General features: G+C 44.2%; 2 protein-coding genes across 3 annotated transcripts in view; both read left to right on the top strand.

Moving 5' to 3' along the window:
* The first annotated feature begins 8 nt into the window (after window positions 1-8).
* Window positions 9-17,564, top strand: LOC106560985 (DENN domain-containing protein 2A). Its single transcript, XM_014124496.2, has 18 exons — window positions 9-421; window positions 3,382-3,506; window positions 5,220-5,338; window positions 5,546-5,743; window positions 6,232-6,325; window positions 6,795-6,845; window positions 6,985-7,172; window positions 8,158-8,267; window positions 9,212-9,281; window positions 9,444-9,521; window positions 10,242-10,382; window positions 10,619-10,767; window positions 15,154-15,331; window positions 15,486-15,527; window positions 15,681-15,777; window positions 15,925-16,194; window positions 16,373-16,459; window positions 16,643-17,564. Exons 1-18 carry the CDS (start codon window positions 9-11, stop codon window positions 16,672-16,674), a joined length of 2,442 nt encoding a protein of 813 aa, XP_013979971.2. The 3' UTR covers window positions 16,675-17,564.
* A 250-nt stretch (window positions 17,565-17,814) lies between these two features.
* LOC106560986 (transcriptional enhancer factor TEF-3) overlaps window positions 17,815-19,607 on the top strand; it is a 32,661-nt gene continuing 30,868 nt past the window's right edge. For both annotated transcript variants that reach the window (XM_045688130.1, XM_014124497.2), the window contains exon 1: window positions 17,815-18,524. The gene's annotated coding sequence lies outside the window, so the exon portion shown is untranslated. The remainder of the gene's footprint in view (window positions 18,525-19,607) is intronic.

Genomic DNA, 19,607 nt, shown 5'->3' with positions numbered 1-19,607 from the left:
AGCAGGCCATGAAAGAGGATCCCACCAATCCCTCCTTGGTGTTGCCTGGGAACTATTTCTGCCCTCCTTCCGAGGAGCCAGAGGAGGCAGAAAGGAGGGGGAACGAGCCCATATTTGGGACACTGGACGTTATGGGGTTAATGCCTGTGGGGTCATCGCAGCAGCGGAGGTCAGGTGACCCTGAGAATGTGTACACTGAGCCTGGCGCTGCCAGTCCCTCCATCAACCCCTTACCTAAACCCCAGCGCACCTTCCAGCACCACACCCCTCCCAGCACCCCAGCCTCAGGACTAAGCCTGGGCAAGGGGAGACGTGACCTTCCCCCTCTGCCCTCCATCCCCCCGCCTCCCCTACCCACCTGCCCCCCGCCAGAAGTCTGCAGGAGACCCCGGGCAGACCGAACCCGAGACAGCATTAACAGGTAAGAGACGGAGATCAGACGGAGATGAAATGAGACAATATGGGAGGAAATACAGCACCCTCCGATTCAGATACAGATTCATTCATTGCCACACCTAAGATTGGCGGTGTTGTCTTTCGGTACAGCAGTCTTTCCCTGTATATGTTTTACCCTAACCGCATACTTCATCCATTAATCCAGTGCAGCGTCTCATTCTGCACATCTGCACTGAATCAGAGGGGGCAATGTCATTCTGCTCATCATAGCATTCTAGAGGGTGAGGTCATTGGTTGGAGCTTTGGAATGTACACATGGAACATGAACCTTGCCAAGAGACTCCTGGCAGGAAACAATAACATGTTGTACTGTGTTTTTGTGGTTGATTGGTCCTTGGAATATCAAGGGCTTTTGGTGGAGTCATTTTATAGCCCTTACGTGGCATTGATTTTACTTTTCATTTTCACTGAAGTGCGAGGCTATAAAGAGACGACGTTCATCCAAGGCTTCTAAAAGCACAGTACGTGTTTTCAAGTATAGAACTAAAGAAACCCCCTGTCTGGACTCGAGCGTTTGCATGTTTCTATTGTTGATTTCTTTAGTCGACTGCATTCTCGTAAGACCTAGTCTGGCTGTGTAACGTTCCATACCAAATATGGAGGTTTCACACAGCTGAGGTCTGTTTTTCGAAACTCTTTGTGAAGTCGGCCCAAGTTTCAGCCCAGCTAGCACTTAACCCTTTGACACATGCCAACAAACGGGTGTGATCATTCTACAGTGGTCCCTGCAGCGTACGCTCAAACCGGTGTGATTAGAACGTCCAGTTTCGATTGAAGCAGCAGTCAGCGTTTGAGCTGTCCACACAGTTTTTTCACAAACATTTGTCACAAACACAGTCCTAACAAAGTTATCCCCTGAATTTGACCAGTTTATTTTTTGGATGCAATGTACAGACATGCTGTCGATACTTCTGTGAATAACACAATCATCCAAACCTGAAAATGTAGGCTACATTAGTCCTAGCGCTAACTGAGGAAAGATTGACATCACACAAGCGGTCATATTTACCCAACTCTCTGCTGACAGAAACCACAATATTAATTAGCTAATAGCAATTACTATTTACAATTCATCACATCACAGGTGAACTCACCATTGGTCAAAACAATTGAGTAAAACACTTTCTAGAAATCAAAAGTAATCCGACGATGGATAGTTTGTGCGCCACCATGTTTCTTTTTTCGCATCAACCAAAGAGGAGTTTGGTCTGTTTGTAGACACACCCCCTTCAACATGCATACTGCATTCATTCACTTCCCTTCATTCACTTCTGGAAGTTCCTCAAAAGATGAGTGAACCATTCCTTCACTTCATTTTATAACATCTTTGATCTGACAGACATTTACGTGACACCCAGAATGTACTGTATAATGTCAACAAACATGGCACCACACATAGCTGGCAAAGAGCTTAGCATTAGCTCATTATAATCAGTACAACTTTCAAAAAAGTATTTTACACACACAGATGTCCATTACAATCTATGCAATCATCGGAATGCATGATTTGTCACCAGTACTTGAAGATATGTGAATAAAACTGTAAATGCATTATGCTACACAAAAAAATGACCAGGGGCACAACTTTCACGCCCCCCCCCCCCCACATTGTGAAATTGCACTTTTGTCCCCCTCAGTTTTATAATTGGAATGTGATACAAAACGAGGCAGCGGTGTGCTTTAGGACCCTGTGGACGCCTCCGAGTGGTCGGGTAGGCTGTTTGGTGTGTTTAACTTTAAAAAAAATAATAATATCCAGTCAGATAAGAATATACCCCCCGCTTCTAAAACCAACGTTGAGCCCCTGGGAATGACAACACTATATACAGACAATAATGCAGTTAGTTTGATTGGACACGTGTGCATTCCTAAATTATTATTTGTAAGGAAAACAACAATGAAGGCAATACGAGCGCCAGCCAGAAAATGTGCCAGGGGGAAAAAGTTTGCTCCTCACTGATGCAGTGCCACAAAAATGTTTAGTAATGCATTTGCATGATTAATGCCTAAGCAAATTAATTTCCATGTGTCCTATCTGTGCTTGGAGTTTAAAAGTTAAACTAAGCTTGCAGTTTTATTAAGTCTTATTGAAACATTCAGTGAAAGTTTAAGGAAGTTATTCAAAAACGTAATGTATTTCCTTTAAATTTCTTTCTAAACAATTACAACATTTAGCAGCTGTTCTCAGAACGTGTATTTTATTACCTTCAAATATCCTATAATTTCTGTTCTCAGAACCTTATAACCTCCCAGGAAAACTTTCAGGGAACCATAGTAAAATCTTCTCCCAACCCCCCTGCAACCTAAAAATGTACATTCCCAGAACAAGTGTTCTCAGAACGTTTAAAAAAAAAACGTATGGCTTCGTTCCCAGAAGCAATCGGGAACCAAATACATGTTTCCACAACTTCCAAAGAAACAAATGTGCTAGCTGGGAGAGTGTGAGCTAAAAAATAGTGAGCTATATATGGAATAGGGTGAGGCTGTCCAAAATGGTAGTCTTTTGTGGGTTTTACAGAACAATAGTCCTATTGGAAGAGATACTGTCTGTTTCCCACTGGGCCAGACTGTTTGGCAGCAGTGATGCGCACACAGAGATGGGCATTCAGAGCTGGCCAAGAGGATTATCTGTCAGTCTGCCTACACACACACAAGCGTGCGCATGCACACACACACACACACACACACCTTTACCATCTGGAGGGCTATAGAGATAGGTAGTTCTAGACTGAAATGTCTTTCTCTGCTTCCTTTACCCAGGTCCCAGAGGTAGAGAGAGAGACCATATGCAAACAGTTCATCTTGAATCTTCACCACCAGCCAATACTGTCAAGACAGATTATTTGTGTTCCTTACCTTAAATCCACTACTTCCACTACCAATATGTTTCTCCCACCCGGCTGATCCCATGTGTCTGTCCTACAGGAAGTCCTATGAGTTTGAGGATCTGCTGCAGTCGTCAGAGAGCAGCAGGGTGGACTGGTATGCTCAGTCCCGACTGGGCCTCACACGCACTTTATCAGAGGAAAATGTCTACGAGGATATCCTAGGTAACGCACCTTCTTTCTGGCCCTAGGTATATGTTCCTAACATGGGCTTGATGGCTCAGTTGGTTGGAGCTGTGTTGGTTGGTTTGCAACATCAGAATTTCTGCATGGACCATATATACAGAGTATGTTCTTATACCGTACGTTCCTAACACTGGATAGTGGAAGTGTTTAAGGGTTGACTCGTGTCATGGGCCCTTCTGCTCAGGGACAACTCCATGCCACAGAGTTCAGGGGCATGTTCAGTAGGGTACACTGTAGCATAACTCAGTGGAAAACAAAGCTGTTTTCTTATTGGACAAGTTCTGTTTCAATGAATTTAAAAAGCATCTGTTACTTACTTAACACAACCCATGTGTTCCTAAGGTGTTCTTTTGTGCTTTTTATTAAGAGTCATGCTGCTTCGGTATTGTTATTAGTAACAATGTGGTTCTCTTACCTACGTTTCTACGTTATGTCTACTGTGTTGAACTAACCCCACCTCCAGCCTGTTTAATATCATGTTGGTGTAATGGAGTTTTGTGCGGTCATGGGTTGTGTTCAGTAAGTAACAAATGCTTTTTAAATTCATTGAAACAGAACTTGTCCAATAAGAAAACAGCTTTGTTTTCCACTGAGTTATGCTACAGTGTACCCTACTGAACATGCCCCTGAACTCTGTGGCATGGAGTTGTGTGTGTGTGTGTGTGTGTGTGTGTGTGTGTGGGGGGCGGCATATTTGGGGCTTAGTCCCCTGGTGCATTTTTGGCAACATTCTCCATGTTTCTATGGTTTTCATCACTCACACTATGAGTATTGGTCGTTACATGTAGGGTATATTCAGGTCCGTGCTTTAGAGCTTAACCATAACAATCAAATGGTGTATTTTATTGCATTTGGGTGCTGCCTATACTTAGCCTGTATTTTCTTAGTGTCTAAGTGGAGTACTTAGAGTGATTTCTCAGACATGGTCTACCGAACCCCCGGCCCCCCATGGGTAAAGTAACTCATGACTCACTGTAGGAGCAGCTTTAAGTGCCTATGGGAGGAAGAGCTGGAGTTGGAGCTACAAAGAGGGAGACAAAGGCGAGACAGCAGACTGTTATAACTGGGTATCAGTGTCTCTCCACCATTTAACACCCCCCCCCCAACGCTAAACACAACCAACTTGAGCTTGCTCTTTCAAACTAGAAAAATCTCTATCACAGACCATAGTAGGCCTATAATGATATAGAGATGTTTGCCAGTGAAATGTGAAAACCAGTACTCTAGCTGATCCCTTGTTTTTCTGAGGAGAGGAGGGGGAAGAACTGTATGTCCCGGTCTGACGTCCCCCTCCAACAGGTCCATCTGGTAGATGGATTGACGAGGGAGAAGAGACCGGCCCCGGCTCTGGAAAATGGGCCTCACTGTCCCTGCCTCTCTCTCTCTCTCTCTTATCTGCGCTCACAGCAATGGTTGGATTACTGGTGCTTTAGTGTAAACTGCATCTGAGCTAGAGCGGACAGTTTATCTTGGTGAAATATGAGCTTGGTTGCAAGCAAGCGCTGCTGGCAGGTCTGTACACACACACACACATCTGGAGCAAAAATATTGGAAACGCAACCAAAACATACCGGCAATGAATTAGAGCACTCATTTGGGTAGATTGCCGTCCAATTAGAAACGTAGGACATTAGAACCGTGGTTCGATAGCATGTTGCTGAGTTTTTATGTGGCGGTCTGTATCCTTTGCAGACCCTCCGTCAAAGGAGAACCCTTACGAAGATATAGAGCTGAAGAGAAGTTGCCCTGGAAACAAGCGCTCTTTACCCATCTCCTCTCCCTCATCCCTTGTCCCCGACACACCGGCCAAGGTACATAATGTAGAATGAATTGTCCCTGATAGTAATGTGCATTGTGCTTCTAGTGAATGTGACCATAGTGATCAACTGCTTGTAGTGATCAGATTGTGAACTAATCAAAAGCAATAGAGGCCCACTACACAATTTCAGGAAAAAAAAAAAAAACGCATTGATACACGTCTCGGCCTCCCCCTCTTCCTCTATTCTGTCTCCCTCCAGCTCTCCTCAAAGCCAGGTTTCTTCAGGCAGAACTCAGAACGCCGCAGCTTCAAGCTCCTGGACCTGCGTAAGACCAACCGGGACACCGGCATCTCCTCGCCCTCCCGCATCAGCCCCCCCTCCACCCCCAGCAGCCCTGACGACACTCCCAGTCTCTCAGGAGACCCCTACAACCGCAGGCGCAGAAAGATCCCCAAGGTAAATGGGGTGCCTACCAGACACCTAACCTCCCCCCATCCTCAGTGATTTACAGGCACAGTCTACTGCTTTGGGGTGCCTGGTGCTCTCATGCGTCCCAGTCTAGTGCCAAGGCATGGCCTGCCTCATGCATTTGTCTGGGAATAACTTGGACAGGACAGAGACAGTTAAGAGGATGTACCTAGACAGGACAGTTAAAGATTTATTTTGACAATATATTTCCATGGAGAGAGAACGTCTCCCAACAAGTGTTGTGTCCAACAACTCTCAGAATAGTACTGTATGGTTGCTGCCGGTCTGGCTGCCAGTCTGTTAATGCCTCTGCCAATAATACTGTCGTAATTGCCTTTTTTGGCAAGGTAATGACCAAGGAGCTGGCTAATAAAGCAGAAATAGACTGGCACTCAGGTTAACCTATGTAGTGAGAGGGTGGTTCTGGGAAGTTACGACGGCGGATTCTTGTGTTGTGCTACTTCTCCTCCCTACAGATGGTGCTGAAGATCAACGGCATCTTCGAGTTGAGGAGAGGGAAGAAACGCATGAAGAGGGTGTCTCAGTCTACGGAGTCCAGCTCAGGGAGAGGTGAGGCTGGGGTAGACCTGCCAGGAACACACCGAGGGTGAGGGGCTCGAGCTGCTTAAAGGCTTACCCCTACACTGCTACACCTCTACCCCCTTACAACCCTATCCCGCTATTCCCCTAGCCCCCTACCCCCTTCTCCCTTACCCCCTAGCCGTTAGTTTCACAGCTGCTTTCGCTACACAGTTTGGACAACACTGCCTCATATCTCCATAAAAGCAACAACACTCCTCCATATGTGTCCACTTAGCTTTATGGGCATGTTTACGTTTTTGGGTCAGTTGCGTTTGACCCATTTTTCAGACGAACGTTTTGTTGTTGCTTAATCAAACACAAATGTGGAAAGAGTTTGTTATTGTGAATGAGTACTATGCCATATGTGGAAATGTTCTGCTTCAAATGTTATTTCACATTATTTACAATGTGGTCACATTCACTCGTTATTTTGTTACTTTGTTTCTCTTTGATGCAGTGACCGATGACAACAGTGAGTCCGAGAGTGACACAGAGGAAAAATTGAAAGGTGAGGACATCCTCAAGACTGTCTGTGTGAGCGTGTGTGCGTGTACTGAAATGTATAGTGCTCTCTCCTTTCTAGAGGGGGAATGATTGGATGAAATCTGCCATTCCTTTGGATTAAGTGTATTTTAATGATGTGTCAGCTCACAGCCAGCGTCTGTCGTCGGTGCAGTCCATGTTGAGGCAGACGGGGCGGTTCCGGACCCTGGAAAGGGGCCTGATGGACCTACAAGAGAGGAAGCTGTTTGAGTACTTTATAGTGGTGGCACTTCAGAATACCAAGGCTGGAGCTCCTTATCTACCAGAGGTCACTCAGCAGTTCCCCCTCAAGGTAGTCCGAGCTGACAGCTAGTCCTCAACCAACTGGAGTGTTCATGTGTTTATCTTATAAGTGAAAAAAAACATTTTTAAAATGAGTGCACCTACTGTGTGCGTGTGTGCGCGTGTGTGTGCGTGATCAGACATGCAGTGCCAGACATGTTTGGAAACACCTACTCATTCAAGGTTTTTCATTATTTGTACTATTTCTACATTGTAGAATAATAGTGAAGACATCAAAACTATGAAATAGCACATGGAATCATGTAGTAACAAAAGTGTTAAATAAATCAAAATATATTTTATATTCTTCAAGGTAGCCACCCTTTACCTTGATGACAGCTTTGCACACTCTTGGCATTCTCTCAACCAGCTTCACCTGGAATGCTTTTCTAACAGTCTTGAAAGAGTTTCCACATATGCCGCTTTTCCTTCACTCTGCGGTCCAACTCATCCCAAACCATCTCAATTGGGTTGAGGTCAGGTGATTGTGGAGTCCAGGTCATCTGATGCAGCACTCCATCACTCTCCTTCTTGGTCAAATAGCCCTTACACAGCCTGGTGGTGTGTTGGGTCATTGTCCTGTTGAAAAACTGTATCTTCTGTATACCACCTCTACCTTGTCACAACACAACTGATTGGCTCAAACACATTAAGAAGGAAAGAAATTCTACAAATTAACAATTTAACGAAGCACACCTGTTAATTGTGACGCATTCCAAGTGACTACCTCATGAAGCTGGTTGAGAGAATGCCAAGAGGGTGCAAAGCTGTCAAGACAAAGAGTGGCTACTGAAGAATCTCAAATATAAAATATATTTTGATTTAACACTCTCTTGGGGTTACGGCATGATTGTGTGTTATTAGTTAGTTATTTTATAGTTTTGATGTCTACAATGTAGAAATCAGTTAAAAATAAAGAAACCCTTGAATGAGTAGGCGTCAGCTTTTGACTGGTACCTTAGCATTGAAGCTAACCTGTTTATTCTCTCTGTCAGCTGGAGAGGAGCTTCAAGTTCATGCGGGAAACAGAAGACCAACTGAAGGTCATTCCTCAGTTCTGTTTTCCTGACGCTAAGGACTGGGCCCCCGTTGACAACTTCCCCAGGTCAGGCTGCTCATACACACATGAACCCCCCACCCCACCCCATATAGGAGGTGTTGACAAATGATGAATGGGAGGCTAGTGAGCTGTTAATAAAGTGCTTCAGGTATAATGAAACAACCTGTCACTTCTTCCTGACACACATTGCCCAATAGTACCTAGACCAGGTCAATCTCACAAGCACTACTTTGTTTCCAAAGGTGAAAGTGTGTTTCTGGTGGGAGACAGGTAATAATTACCCTTTACTAAATGTTTTATGGGTACCGGCTATTGGAATGTTAGCTCAAGCAGACCGAGGCTGCATCCCAAATGGGATCCTTATCCCTATTTGGTGCACTACTTTTGACCAGGTTCGAAAGGGCTCTGGTCAAAAATAGTGCACTATATAGCGAACAGGGTGCCATTTGGGATGCAGTCAGAGCCCCATTACACACACCTGCAGGGCAGAGACGTTGAGCTGGCTGACACGGTTCCTGTCAGAGAGCCAGGGTTGGTCAATGCACACCTGTCAGACAGACTGGAGCTGTCTTTGTGTGGCTTATGCAGAGTAAGTCTGCCCTGAGGGGAGGACTGGAGAACAAAGTAGGGGGTTATTGGTTTTACTGATATCAAGAAATTACCAGGGTGGTTGGATTTTTCCTTTAAACAGGATCAATGGGTTGGCGACACAGCGAACTATCCTAGACGTTCTTAAAGTTGATAAGATTACTTTAAAATGGGTGGTGCACAGACAGTGAACCATTTTTTTCCCCCAACTTTCTTTCCAAATCACGGAAATAAGAGGTATGTTTTTCAAAGTTGGCTGGCTAATCTGATGTTGTTTTGTGAAATACAGACAGGAGTTTGAGTGCTCTATTTTCAACACACAACTCACTCAATTTCTTAACAGTTTTATTGCTCCTACATATGAATAGTTTCCAACCTGTGTGAATTATCTTATTTTCCAGTGAAACGTTCTCCTTCGTCCTGACTGGTGAGGACGGGAGCAGACGGTTTGGATACTGTCGTCGTTTACTGGTAAGCTACTCAAATGGCTACTTTTGTTATTTCCACTTCACCCACTTCCAGGTGTGTGTCACTGACCTGAGTGTTGACAGTGATTTGGAAATCCCTGTGTTGATTTGAATTCAAAATGGAGGGCCCTATCATTCACTGCACTGTCCTGCTCTGGGTCCGCAGCCCAGTGGTAAAAGCCGGAGGCTGCCAGAAGTCTACTGCATCGTCAGCCGGCTGGGCTGTTTCGACCTCTTCTCTAAGGTACAGTATACTATACACACAGTGCCTGGAGTTTTTCCTGGTCAGGTCACATGTTCAGGCCAAAATCCTGGCCTGCAGTTCAGTATGGCCACCCACAGTGAGAGGAACTGGAGCCCACATGTACCCACAGAGCCCCTCCCTCTCCCTGTTTGTAACTTTCCCACCACAGCTTTTCAAGCTGCAGCCCTGGCCCCAGTACACAAAGACACATGTGAACCCCAGCTGATGTGGTTACCACAGTGGAATATTGGCATAGGCTCCCCTATAATGAGCCACTGATTTATGTGTGTCAGCCTACATGCATGTATGTGAGTGTGCAGTAGCCCGTGCTGCTTGCGTATATTTGAGTGTTCAATATATTAGAAACTGGGTGGTTCGAGCCCTGAATGCTGATTGGCTGAAAGTCGTGGTATATCAGATCGTATACCATGGGTATGACACAACATGTATTTTTACTGCTCTGATTACATTGGTAACCAGTTCATAATAGCAATAAGGCACCTCTGGGGTTTGTGGTATATGGTCAATATACCATGGCTAAGGGCTGTGTCCTAGCATTACTTAAATGTGTTGTAGTGCATTTATATCTATAAGCTTCAGTTTAGCGTACTGTTAAGTGTACTTTCTATACCATACTTAATTGTGTAAGTTAATGTGCATTAGGGTAAAGTATAGTGTACTGCTACTCCATTGTGAATGTGTGTGCTGTCTTCCCCCTAGATCCTGGATGAGGTAGAAAAGAGGAGGGCCATCTCTCCAGCCCTGGTGCAGCCCTTCATGAGGGGCATCATGGAGGCTCCATTCCCCGCCCTGGGGAGAACCATCACTGTGAAGAACTTCCTACCTGGCTCAGGCACTGAGGTGAGGGGGAATAACGTTACAGAGCAGGGGTGGCTAGAGTCGATTCCACCACTGGCCATAGGAGGCGGCCTTCGCTTTACTGAAAACGTCATTGACTTGAGGTGTTTATCTTGTACGTTATAAACTTTGGATGTGTGTACACTGTGCTGTATGCAAGTGTGTTTTGTGACGTTAGTAGCCTGTGTGTCTATGTAAATACATCTCTTTCTCTCTCTCTCGTTCTCCATCTTTCTCAGGTGATAGAGCTGTGTCGTCCGTCTGACTCTCGTCTGGAGCATGTGGACTTTGAATGTCTGTTCTCCTCTCTGTCGCTGCGTCTGCTCCTCAGAGTCTTCGCCTCTCTGCTGCTGGAGCGTAGGGTCATCTTCACCGCTGACAAACTCAGGTGGGACACTACTGTGTGCTCTATGGCCACTAGTGATGGGGGGGATCTATACAGTTGGGCAAGATACTCCAAGTATCGATTTGTCCGTTTTTTTTTGTTGCTAGGTAGCGTTAGCTAGCGCTAGTCGGCCTGCGGAAAAACGCAGCTATACTTCATCCTATAGCTTGTTCTCCAAGGTTTTTTTCAGCATTTTTTTTCCCCCCCATGACTGATCAAAACTAATTTCCTCATGTTCTCTTTTGTCTCTCTACTGCAGACTTATACAGAGCAATATGTTTGGAACGTCGAAATAAAATTGCAGTACTGAATCGCAATACATATAGAATCGTGAGAACCTCCATACATATTGTATCGGCACCTAAGTATCATGATAATATCGTATCGTGTGAGGTCCCTAGAAATTCCTAGCCCAAAACAAGCCCTAGCCTCTATTCGGCCTAGTCTAGTAACTAGGGGCTAAGGTTGGAGGTTGTTTATGGACTGGCTAATGAGTATGTGTTGCTCAGTGTCAAATTCAGAAAACGTTAATGTCCTCAGAGGCAATTCATCTTGCAGCAGTCATAAAACATATCACATTTAAAATAAATAGCAAAGATATTTACAAGCAAATAGGCAGGGTAAGTGCAGTTTCATCGTGCATGTGCTAAGTATAATTAGTCCAACATTTTAAGTTGCAGAATTGCATTTGGAATAAGAGTACTTGGCCCCATTATATTTTATGTTTTTTAAATATTTATTTTTATTTTTTAGCCTTAGGTAGTCTGTACCTGTGGCCAGAAGGAAGGAGCTGGAATTCAGGGTGGAGTGGATGGGAAGTGTCCACCACTATTATATTTGCCATCTGGAGGGCTCTGCCCAAGTAGAGAGATGACCTGTCCTGCTGTTGCTGCCACATGATTTTTCCACAAGTCCTGACTATCTTGCCCAACCTATTTTTCTGTGCCACCTTGATATTCCCAAACCAGCAGGTCAAGCAGTAGGACAGAATGCTCTCAATGAATGATTTATAAAAGAGAACCATGATGGTTAGATCAACATTAAAGTGCAGTTTCCGTAGGAAATAGTCTGTTGGTCTTCAAAATAGCATCAGTACACTGATCCCAGGACAGCTTGTCGTCAATGACTAGACCAAGGTATTTGTACTCCTCCACTATTTCAATGGGCTCTCCTTTTATCAGTGATGGTGTGTGCATGGTAGTGTTCCTTCGAAAGTCAATCACCATGTCCTTTTGTTTTTGATGTATTTAATATTACATGGATGACTCCGACCAGACAGTAAAATGATTCAGACGGTCCGAGCTCGGTTTCATCCGCTTCAAGAAGACTGACCAAAGCAGTATTGTCAGCATATTTGATCAGGTGGCACCCTGGGAACCGGCTCCGGCAGCTGTCTGTATACAGTATGTATAGTACTGCAAATTGGAGGGGTTCAAGAAGGTGTCTAGTGGTGGTTTATGTATGCCTTGACGATCTTTTCAAGACAGGTAAGAGTGACAGGTCTGTAATCATTTGCTGCAAATGGATGGGAGGTTTTTGGAACAGGTACAACAATAGATTTTTTTTTTCCATAGTGATGGAATTTCCAATGTATCCAGGAACTGCTGAAAGAGAGCAGAAGATACCACTCAGCTGAGTGGAACAGTGTTTCAAGACACGACCACTTGCATTATCAGGCCCCAGGCTCTGTTGTGCTCCAGTGCTTTTGAATACTCGTTGTATGACTTCCTCATCGATGACAATCACGCTCTCTGTTGCCATGACATCCTCCTCCAGACAGGCCAGGGGAGCGGGGGCGCCCCCTGTTTCAAAACGAGTGAAGAACTTCAGTTTGTTGGCTGTGGAGGGCACACCCTCTCGTCCAGGCAGGGATCGATACGTTGCCTCGCTTTGAAAGGGGCGTTTGCCCAACCGGGCAGATGGAGTCTCCCTGTAACATTATCTGTTGCACCTTATCCTTGTATTGGCATCTTGCCTTTTATCTCTTCGTTCACCTCTCTCTCTACCTCTTCGAGTGGATTCCCGGAGGCAAACGCTTGTTTCTTCTTGTTAAGCACTACTTTCAATTCTTTGGTCACCCGTGGTACGCTAAGATATATCTTACATGTTTTTTGGGGGGGATCGCCAAATAAACACAATTCAATATAGTCATATTACATTAGTCAACTCATTCAGGTCAGCTGATGATTCTTCAAATCCACTAAATGAGGTAGTCAAAGCATCCCTGCAATTGATCACTACTGTCCTTGTCCCACTCCTGTGTTTGTTTTTCCACCGCCTTCCCCCTTTTGACTAACTGTCTATAAGTTGCTCGTAGAAAACAGTGTTATGATCTGATCCACCCAGTGGAGGTCTGGCCAAGGATGAATACACTTTCATGACCGAGCCGTAAAACAAACCAATGATCTTATTTTTCCTTGTTAAACAAGTCACATACTGGGTGAAAGTACTGTGTGTGCGTGCAGCTATTGAAATCCCCCATGATGAATTTGGGTGCATCAGGGGAAATCGCATCAAGCTCTTGAGTGAGGTTTGAAATTTTGTCCGCTGCATTGACACGGTTTGCTCTTGGATAGATATAAACAGTTGTTATAAAAAGCTGGGTGGAATTCACGGGGGAGGAAGAAGGGGCGCAGTGACAATGACAGTAGCTCTCTATTAGGAGTGCATATTTTCTTCCCTTGACAATTGTAGTTTTATATCATTTATCAGAACAGACTCCGCCTCCGTGCTCCTTACCACTAGCTTCTCTGCCCATACGAGTGATGGTGAATCCGTCAGGGGGGACGTCAGTCGGGCACCGCCTCCGACAGCCAAGTTTCAGAGGCCATCACACAGGCCTCCCTGTATTCATATAGATACCAAGCAGGGTAGTTGGAAACGGGTAGTTGTGAGCGGAATCTTTGTTTTGTTCCTCCTCAACCTCTGCCGCACACCTCCTTTTCCTCCTTCACCGGGTTGTTTTGTCTCACCATCTCTGCAGGTATGTCCCCTTTGATCCATTCTCCCGAACGTGCGTTATTACATTGTAAAAGAGCTATAGCGGATGTGTGGTGCCCGCCGACTTTCTCAGAAGTTCGCATGCTGTTTCAGGTACCAGCAAGATGAATCAAAGTAGGAGAATAATCCACTGTATGCACGTCATGTCGCTCTACTGTAGCCTAATCAGTAATCCGATGCAACATAAAACACTAATAAACAAAGCAACAAAAACGGACGAGTTTAAACGACGGACAAACGCTGCAGGGCACCACTGCGCAGCGTCCTCCTGCCCATCCTCAATTAAGCCTCACGCTTTCAGCCACCGTAGTCTTTTGAGTACTTACTGTCAGCTATGGATCAGTACAACTTAGTACTTATCTAGCTACCTTTTTTGTTATACTGTGTATATATACTAAGTAAATGTATATACTGAGTAAACCGACTTGACACCAGTGAGATCAGGTGAAAGGCAGAGGAGAGGGAACAGGATGAGACAGACACACCAGACAGACATACAGACAGATGGATCTTGGAATAGAGACAGAGAAAGAGTGTTAAGGAAGGAATGCTGTTGTGTTATACAGTTGTCTAGGGAACAATCATTTCTCTCTAGAAATATGTCATGGAAGCCAAATACAGGGTTGGTGTAGAAGGGAAAGCGTTAAGACAGCCGTGTGCAACCGATTTGACGCACTATCATCCACTATTCACCTGCTATTGACGGGTGCCTTGAGATGGACCCTGGAAATGCTTTATGGTCTTTCTTGGATGTGCATTTCCCTGTGCTGTTGACATAGGCAGCTCAATTCTGATCTTTTGCCCAATTATTGGCAATAGTTGATCTGATTGGTCAATTAGTGGAAAAAGATCTGAATTGGGCTACCTGTGTAGACTCTGCATCATTAAATGCTTCTGAAAACCCAGCAGGAAAAGCTTGTGAATCCACAATAGATTGTTGTTCTACTGTTGCATTGAAATGAGTGGAAACTTGGCCCACAATCACAGATTTTTGTTTTTGACTTAATTAAATGAAAACAGACACGCACATTGGAGGCATTAAGTTAACAGCACTGGGTTAGTTCATTCACTCCCGCAATATATATTGTAGTGTTAAATCACGCCCCCTAAAGATTCATGAACAAGTCCTCAAAAAGCAAGCTTTACAAAGTGCAATGTTCAGTTTTATGTTCTAAAGCAAGTCTTGATAATAGCTGAAGAATCTGCTACTACCACCTTGTGGTGGATTATAGAACTGCATTGAATACAGTACAAAGCACACTGACTTATATTACGTGGCTATGTGTAGGCTGCCACTACAGTCATATTTTTGCCGTTAGGTTTTTAATTAATGTTAACAACTTGTTCAATTCTGTCAGTTGACATCCTATTCTCTCCCTCTCTCTGCAGTACTCTGTCTCAGTGCTGCCATGCGATGGTGGCTCTACTCTACCCGTTCACCTGGCAGCACACCTACATCCCTGTGCTGCCCCCTTCCATGCTGGACATAGTATGTACCCCCACCCCCTTCATCGTGGGTCTGCTATCCAGCTCCCTGCCCAGCCTCAAAGAGCTGCCCATCGAGGAGGTGAGACCAGGCCCCTGAGCCCAGCCCACTGTGTGTGTGTGTGAACCCCTAACCTCATCCCTTTCCTCAATAAACAATGATCTCTGTGGGTCTACTCTGAGAAAGAGCTGAGGCTGCCACACTGTGCGGAAATGACATACGGCTCTCTCCTCAGGTCCTGGTGGTTGATCTCGGCAACAGCCGCTTCCTCAGACAGGTATACATCCCTAACAACGGTACCCATAGCAACAGACAAACAACATACTGTGTGTCTCTTACATAATTGGCTACACCCATAGATGTAGCTACAGCTCTCTGCTCATGGGACACAGTCGTCATTTCCTCTCACACCCCGGTCTTTCCTCTCCAGCTGGATGACGAGGACTCCATTCTGCCTCACAAGTTGCAGGCTGCTCTGGAACACGTTCTGGACAAGAGGAAGGAACTGGCCAGTGAGATGCCCACCGGTGAGTCAGTGCTACTATATTAACACCTCTCACAGAAAAGTAATGTTGTGACTGATACTGGCTTGACGAAGGTCTATGCGACTGTTGATATATGTTAATTACCATATGCCTTCTCATGACCGCCATGTTGAATCTGTCTCTCTCCAGACTCGAGCTCCCTCAGCATGGTGGTGTCGGAGACCTTTGTACGTTTCTTCGTGGAGATGGTGGGCCACTACCCTCTCTTCATGAGCGGGGGGGATCGAGAGGACGAGTCTGGAGCCCCCTCCTCGCCCACCCCGTCCTGCTTCCAGCGCGAGGCCTTTCGCAAGGCCGTCACTTCCAAGAGTCTGAAGAGGTTCCTGGAGGTCTTCATGGAGACCCAGATGTTCGCTGGGTTTGTGGCAGAGAGGGAGCAGCGCAGGCAGGGTCTAAGAGGTGTGGAGATGGGTAGTAGAGCGTTTGAATTTTGTTAGTGCCTGATTGTGGGCACTCCCATAAGATACGTCTGCTTTTGGAGTCTGTATGCCTGTCTGAAATGCATCATTATGAGAATTTTGCATATTTGTCTACTAGTTTTGTGTGTTCTCGTCTTTCTACCTGTCTGTCTGTCCAGGTTTGTTTGAGGTGAGGTCACAAGATTACCTGGACTCTCTACCAGGGAGCGAACATCGTGGGGTCAACAAGTTCCTCAAGGGTCTAGGTGAGGCCCAAATCCTCTCCCATACACCCTATCCACTCTAGTACCTACATGCATCATATACCAAGTCACTCTGAATAATAGGCGTTACATTCATGAAACTACATTCCTCCTCCATGTTTGAAAAGGTTGTCACTCACGCCAAAGTTATTTTGATCCGGTTCTACTGCCTGTTTTTATTTTCAGGAAATAAGATGAAATTCCTGTCCAAGAAATGATGCCTCGGGAGGGGACTCCATGAGAGGGAGCATGTTCAAAAGAGGCAGAGAACAAAACACTTTGTCTAAGGACCCAAAGTCCCTGTGGATAGCATGAAGAAGGGGATTGTGTGTCCACAAGCTTAAGGAGACATTCTGGGCAAGGACCGAACACTCTTGGCAATATTTGGACTAAACATGAAGGACTTTGGAGGGTGTTGGGGTTTAGCAATCGGACCAAAAACATTCATATTGTCGCAGCCCCAAAGACACAGACCCATCAAGGAACGTCATTCTCCTTTGAGGTCTTATCATTCCAGAGTGTGTCTCTGTTGCACCTGAGAGCTTACTTTTGTAAACCTGTCGGCCTTTATAGTGTACATTGATGTACTGTATAGCACAGTCCATTTCCATTCCTAGAGTTGGGATAGAATGACTCCACCCACAAACCTGAAAGACTCCACTGTTGCTGGGTGGGCCAAAAGACCATTCCATTTTGTACAGTACCGTTTAAACATTCCACATATTTCTATTGACTACAACTTCTATGTTAACAGGAGGCTTAAGTTAATTTATACTGTGTACTTTTTAGAATAACTTTTGCTTCCATTTTCCCTCCTTCAAATGAAAGCAAAAGAATATCCTGTAGTTTTGTGATGGGCGTTATGTAGTCTGTATGGAGGAGGGGTCGTAGACCACTGGGTTACTATTGAGGGAATATACAGCAGTGACAGCGTGAACTATGGATTGGAATGGGTGTAATCCAAAAAAGAGAAATGATCAGCAAATCATACCTTGGAGAAGGCAAAGTAGGCCTACAACAAATCGATATGTAATTGTAAAACACCACTAGTTTTGCCTTAAACCTGATTTGAAAATGTTATGAAGCAAATAAAGTTATTTTTAATTAATAAATACAAGGATGTGGGCCTCATTCATGCCTGATTGCTATTGCTGAAGAACTAACAGCTATTACAACGTTATAAACTGATTATGTAATCACACATATTATCACTCAAAAAGGGTTATTGACTTGATGTCACGAAACAAAAGGACAGTATTGTACAATTGAGCCCTTAATTTAAGTCATTTTCTACATTATCCACTGGAGGGCTCTCGCTATTACCCATTTCATTCAGTACTGACGCTCCAGTTGTTCAGACTCCACTCTACCAGTGCTCGATTTATTATGGTTTCCTTAAAGATGAATAGCACAATCCATTTTCCTCGTTTGCTATACATAAATGACCATCGATATCGAACGAAAAATCATTATTATGAACGAAATATATCAACATATTTTGCCAAAGAGCATTACACGTTTTTTAAATTGTATAGTTAGCCTATTTATAGTTAACCTAATATAAATAGTAATTTATATTATCAAATGTATTACTTGAATAGTGTCCAATAAACAAAGATTTTGTATCTTCATTATAGGGTTATTTCACAACTTCAGATAATTCGATGAGGGCTGATAAGGTTTCGTAATAGCTTTGTCCCTTTGTGTGTTTGTCCCTCTGTAAAGAGGCAATGACTGTCCCCGACCTCTTTTCTTTGTGATTTCCTTTTTCCCCCTTACCAAGGCTGGCTTTCTTTTCCTTTTCGGTGCGCCGTCCCCTCGAATCCCCCTCCCTCGTTACGTGTTGACCGGTCGGTCCTGCCTCCCTATTTCCCCTCGTCTTTTTCTCTCCCTTCCAGGCTTCATGTCATACCACAGCTAATTCCTGACATTCCAGCCCTCTTCGCGCTTCAAACGACTCAGGAAAGGGGCGACCAATTTAAATACATTTCTTCACAGAAATCTGACCCCAGAAATTCCACTTGCCTGTTTGACCCAGCGGTGTTGTCTGTTGCTTGACTTTCAACAGGTACGTTTACAACATGTTTCTGTCTCTTTGCATTGTGAGGTGAACATCTGTTTTCTTTCATAAACCAATGCCTCTCAAGTTGTTACCAAACTTTCTGTATCGGAGTTAGACTGGTCAGCTGTAGCCGTAGTACAGTTGTCTGCCGGTTACATTGTTTATAAAACGCTGTTTGAGGTACAAATTCTTTACATTTCTGACATTTTTTTTTGTTGTTGTCGAATTTCTAAATTTGTATCCCTGCACTGTACTTCCTGCGTTTCGGACGGAACTTTTTAAAGGAAACTAAACGTCATAGCGCGCAGTTAAACGTTAGGGCACCGGTGGGTGATGGGCTACTGAAATTATAAAATGAAAAGATATGTTTACAAAATAGATATTTCAGTTGCCTCATTTGAGAATGTCAGTTGTCAGAAAATCTGAGAATGTTTCCGAAATAATAGAAATGAGTGATTTTTTTGTTTGTTTGTTGTTGTGCCAAATAATAAAATAAAAATACCAGTCTACTATTAATAACTATTACTCTGAATTACTTCCAATAACTACAGCTATTAATACTAATTTAGCACTTGAGCTATATCTTCAATAACTATATCTAGAGAGAAATGAAAACAATTACATGTGTATTATGTGACTATGATTATTCATATTTGTTATATGCCCATGAAAGTAGTTCCCATGATCTTACATGTTAATATAATGTGTGAAAAGTCCACATACCATACATTTACAGAATGCCTGTTAAGTCAACAAAATGTGGTTTACTGTGTTGTCTGTGCCCAAGCTAAATTCAATTATCAGGCATACGTTTTATATAGTTTTAAAACGTCCACATTTTCAAGCAATTTTATTTTCGCTTTGTTTATGATGTCGTGTACTTGGTGTGCTGTTTTTGAGTCCCCAAATCCAACCACTGCTACCTGGCATATTGTGTGCGCTGTGTGTAGCCAGTGATGACCGATCAGCACACACACAGGGTTTGGTTTTGTAGTGGAGTGGATAAATTGTGTAGAGTCTAGTCATGGTGGTGCTGACAGGCTGTGTGAGGGAGTATTTTTGGTCTGGGTCCCAGAGCAGGGTTAGTGT

The sequence above is a fragment of the Salmo salar genome, chromosome ssa10, assembly GCF_905237065.1.
Source record: "Salmo salar chromosome ssa10, Ssal_v3.1, whole genome shotgun sequence".
Classification (NCBI taxonomy): domain Eukaryota; kingdom Metazoa; phylum Chordata; class Actinopteri; order Salmoniformes; family Salmonidae; genus Salmo; species Salmo salar.
Note: the sequence above shows the minus strand (reverse complement) of the source record. Positions and strands in the feature narration are given on the sequence as shown.